The 3690-nt window shown below is 44.8% G+C and overlaps 1 protein-coding gene across 1 annotated transcript in view; it reads right to left on the minus strand.

Annotated features, from left to right (window-relative positions):
• Nucleotides 1-1066: 1066 nt before the first annotated feature.
• LOC104536884 (chromosome unknown open reading frame, human C11orf16) overlaps nucleotides 1067-3690 on the minus strand; it is a gene marked incomplete at its 3' end in the record, with an annotated part of 4573 nt that continues 1949 nt past the window's right edge. Inside the window, 3 exon segments of the mRNA XM_010179620.1 lie at nucleotides 1067-1259; nucleotides 1717-2370; nucleotides 3130-3356. Coding sequence (XP_010177922.1) covers nucleotides 1067-1259; nucleotides 1717-2370; nucleotides 3130-3356 — 1074 coding nt within the window.

The following is a 3690-nucleotide window of genomic DNA, read 5'->3' on the forward strand; positions in this document are numbered from 1 at the left end:
CTTTGTGACTTTTTCTCTCTCTCTACAAGTTGGCATTAGCTTAACATTAATGCATATTATTTGTTGAATACAAGATATATTCCAGTATATTCTCTGTTCACCAAGACATGTCATTAACAGATTCATCTTACCCTAAAGAAAATCATGCAAGTTTAGCACATTCAAAGTTTTACTCTGCAGTCAGCTCACAGTAACAAGAGCACGAGGTACAGAGGAGGTAACATTTGATTTCTGATATATGATTTATTAATTGTATCCCTGGTGTTCTCGTCCAGAGCAGTGTTTCTGTTCATTCTGCTATTCTTTCATCTTCCCCCTTCTTCAAGCAAGCTTTTTTCTTTGTCTTTTCTGTGCTTGCTTTTTTGGCATTCGTGTTCTGATTTATTTCTTTCTTCAAGTTTTTCTAAAGCAGGAGGGGACCATGGCTGACAGAAACCAAACTTACAAATCAGGGTGTTGTCCTTACTTCTGGCTGTGACACGGTTTGCTTACTCCATATCCCTGAGCTTCAGGGTAGGGAATCTGCTGTTCAAACGGCTTGCTTCTTGTGAAGGAGTAAGAAAAGATACTCTAAAGACTATTTACTAAAAATACCTGCCTTTATCTTTCAGAGACAGAGATCGTGACTATCAGAGTTTGACTGGCAGAGCCCAGCACCTTTCCAGATTGAATCTTGTCTTGTGTTTCATTGCTGCTGACAGTCACAGCTGTCCATTTTCAACACCACTCATGCAGGACTCTGCTTCCATAGGGCTTCACTGGGTTGATGTCAATGGACATTTAGCAGGTTTCTGCATTGAAATCTACATTGTTGAATGCTCACACAGTTACTGTCATAATCTTTTCCATTTTACCAAGTAGCTTCATCCTCTCCTTAAGGTTTTGGGGTTTTTGGTTTTGTTTTAATTCATGGAAAAGTTCCCTCCCTATCACAAAACTAGTGGATGGTCTTAGCACACAGTTACTTAAGAAAGATAAAATTTTTCTAGCTAACCAGGCCATTAAAAATAATATTTCTTCCATTCAGACCATGTACTTAAGTAAATACAATATTAATACAGATTACCTTATCCCCGATGATGGCTTGAAATCTTGGTCTCTTAAGATTTCTGTCATTGTGAGTTGCCCTCTGGGAGGCTGCTCAATGGTTTCAAACGTTGCCTTCTGATTAGCTGGCCCAACACAGGACATGTCCCCAGCAGAGATGGCTTTGCATTCCTCCTTGCCCTCTGTACCTGTGCTGCTGCAACTGTCAACTCCTGGAGGGAGTAAAATTGTATCTGAGACTTATGAAGAGTGAGACTGGAGCTGAAATGAAGATAAATTCATTTCGGAAGAGAGGAAAGTGCACTTTAAGCTTGAAAGAAATTATGCAGTTATTCTGCATGAGCTAGCTGTGAATGTTAATGAAGACGTCAGCATCATTAGAAGTGTAGACAAATTTAAGGGAACAAACTCAGGAAGGGCTATCTGTGCTTCCAGATAAAATTCATTGTTCTGGTAGTTTTCTGTTGGATGAGTTGCAAAAGGAAGAGGCAGAAGAAACTTCGGCGAGAGGGAAATATTGTATCAGAGGCTGACACACAAATTTGTAGTATTTATACCAATTAACTACAGGTAGAATGACTGCCCAGATAAAGGGGGACCTGAACACACTTGATGTTTTCCCTCTGGCTGCTGCTTCCCTTTGGGGGTGTTAAAAGGCACCTGAATTACTGGGATGGAACTTGTGGTGGCTTCTTTTCCAGTATTTCCACTTGGATCTTGCAATATCCTGTAGCCTGGGCTTCTCAAGACTGCCAGAGTCCGTGTTAACAGCACTGTCCACCACAGCACTCTGAGCGGGGAATGGCTCCAGGTCCCACTCCGAATCAGAAGAGGGAGAAGACACTGCCACAGCTGCTGGCTCTTCTTGGTTTGGCCCTTCTAGTTCTAGAAGGTGTGGAGAACGCTCGCCGGTGGACACTGCCCCTTCAGTTTCTCTCTGAAAGAACAGAGACCTGGATGGAAGAGGCCACCAGGCATCAACATGGGGATGGCAGCAGCAGATGCACCTCAGGTATGCTGACAAACAGCATATACCATCACAATGATAGTTGAAATGTGGCCAGCAGGGTGAGCAGAGCAAGCAGTGCTTGGCAAGGCTACGGACAGCACAAACAGGAGTCAGGGCTGGTTTAGGACAGCGGGAAAAAATACTAGAGTCAGCATCTGGACTTTCTCTGGGCTCCACCCTGCTGGTGAAGGGCATGTGGATCATCTCTACAATCCTCTCCCACAGGCCAGGGGGGATTCACAGAGCCACACCTCGTGGGAGTTTCACTGTCTTGTCATTCCAGAACTTGATCATAATGTCTTCGTCTTCTGAGGCTGTTGAGAGAAAAGGTAAAGCAGCTGACGTGCCTGGGCAGTGCATATACACAGATCAGGCTTTGCCACTCTGTGCGCTTTCTGCTCCCATCAAGCAGTAGGATCAACTATCATCCCTCTCAGTAAGACCTCACCATAATGTCATGGAGGGTGGAGTGGACAGCTAAGGACACTGCCAGGGTGACAACAGGCCTGGTAGCATATTTCCTCCCAATCTGTCACCCAATGAACAAGAAAATATTAACTAACTTTTTTTTTTTTTAATTTATTGCTGCCAAAGTTAGGAGTAAGCTCTGAGAATAGTAGTTTGATAAGTCAGCAGAGCCTGACTCTGACATGGGGAAAATGAATGAGCTGTTGAAAATCTCCTACACTTGGGTAATAGAATCACCCCCGCTTGAACCATTTGATACAAACATCAGCATTCAAGCATGAATGGGTGCTTCCTGAGAGCTGCCTCACCTGGATCGCTCAGGAAAAGGCCACGTGGCCCACGCAGCCTTGTCCAAGCAGACGGGAAATAGCACATTGGTGGACATGGAAGACGGCACTTTTATGAGCCACAACTTCCTTAGGGTCTGGCTGGTGAGGTTACATGCAGGTATCCACCAGCAAGTTCCATCAGTTCTTGCAGACTTCAAACAATGCTAAACTATAGTCTGCACACTGGTGTTTCTCTGGCAGCAGCACCATGGTAAGAGTTTATCCTGACAACCTCACTCATGTTCCTGAGCAAGAAGGGGGCAGCATTTTTCTTACCTCTTAAGGGATCCCTTGTTTCAATGCCTGCGAGGACGGTTCCTGGGCCATACCTGGCCATATCTGGTTCCCAGGGTGCCAGCACTTTGTCTCCAGGGAGTAAAGAGTGCTTCATCCCGTTCACATATTCCAGCATGTCATCCTTTGCTGTTTTTTGCACACACGCTGGATGCCTTCCACGCGACACAAGTGGTTTGGCAAACTCTACCAGAAACATGCCTCTTTCACTCTGTTACCAGAAACAAAATCATAGTTTCTCTGAAAAACAGTCTGTGATGCCTCAGCTCACATAACCTTCACCAGGAGGCCATTCTGTGACTACGCAGCTGGGTCAAAACATCAAGCAAGCCTAAACAGTAACTAAATAGTGTGTGATGTTAGTACAGCATCAAGACAGCCAGAAAACCCTCCAGGAGGCTCATCAGAAAGCAAGCTGAGTGAAGCGTATGTACAGATTCACTACTGCTAGGACCTGCATCTTCTTCCTCGAGAGAAAAAGCTACAGACGGAGTGCAACTGGATTTCACAAACCACGTTGTGTGCACCAGCTAATAAGGGTCA

This window comes from Mesitornis unicolor, unplaced genomic scaffold (assembly GCF_000695765.1).
Source record: "Mesitornis unicolor isolate BGI_N332 unplaced genomic scaffold, ASM69576v1 scaffold23152, whole genome shotgun sequence".
Lineage (NCBI taxonomy): Eukaryota > Metazoa > Chordata > Aves > Mesitornithiformes > Mesitornithidae > Mesitornis > Mesitornis unicolor.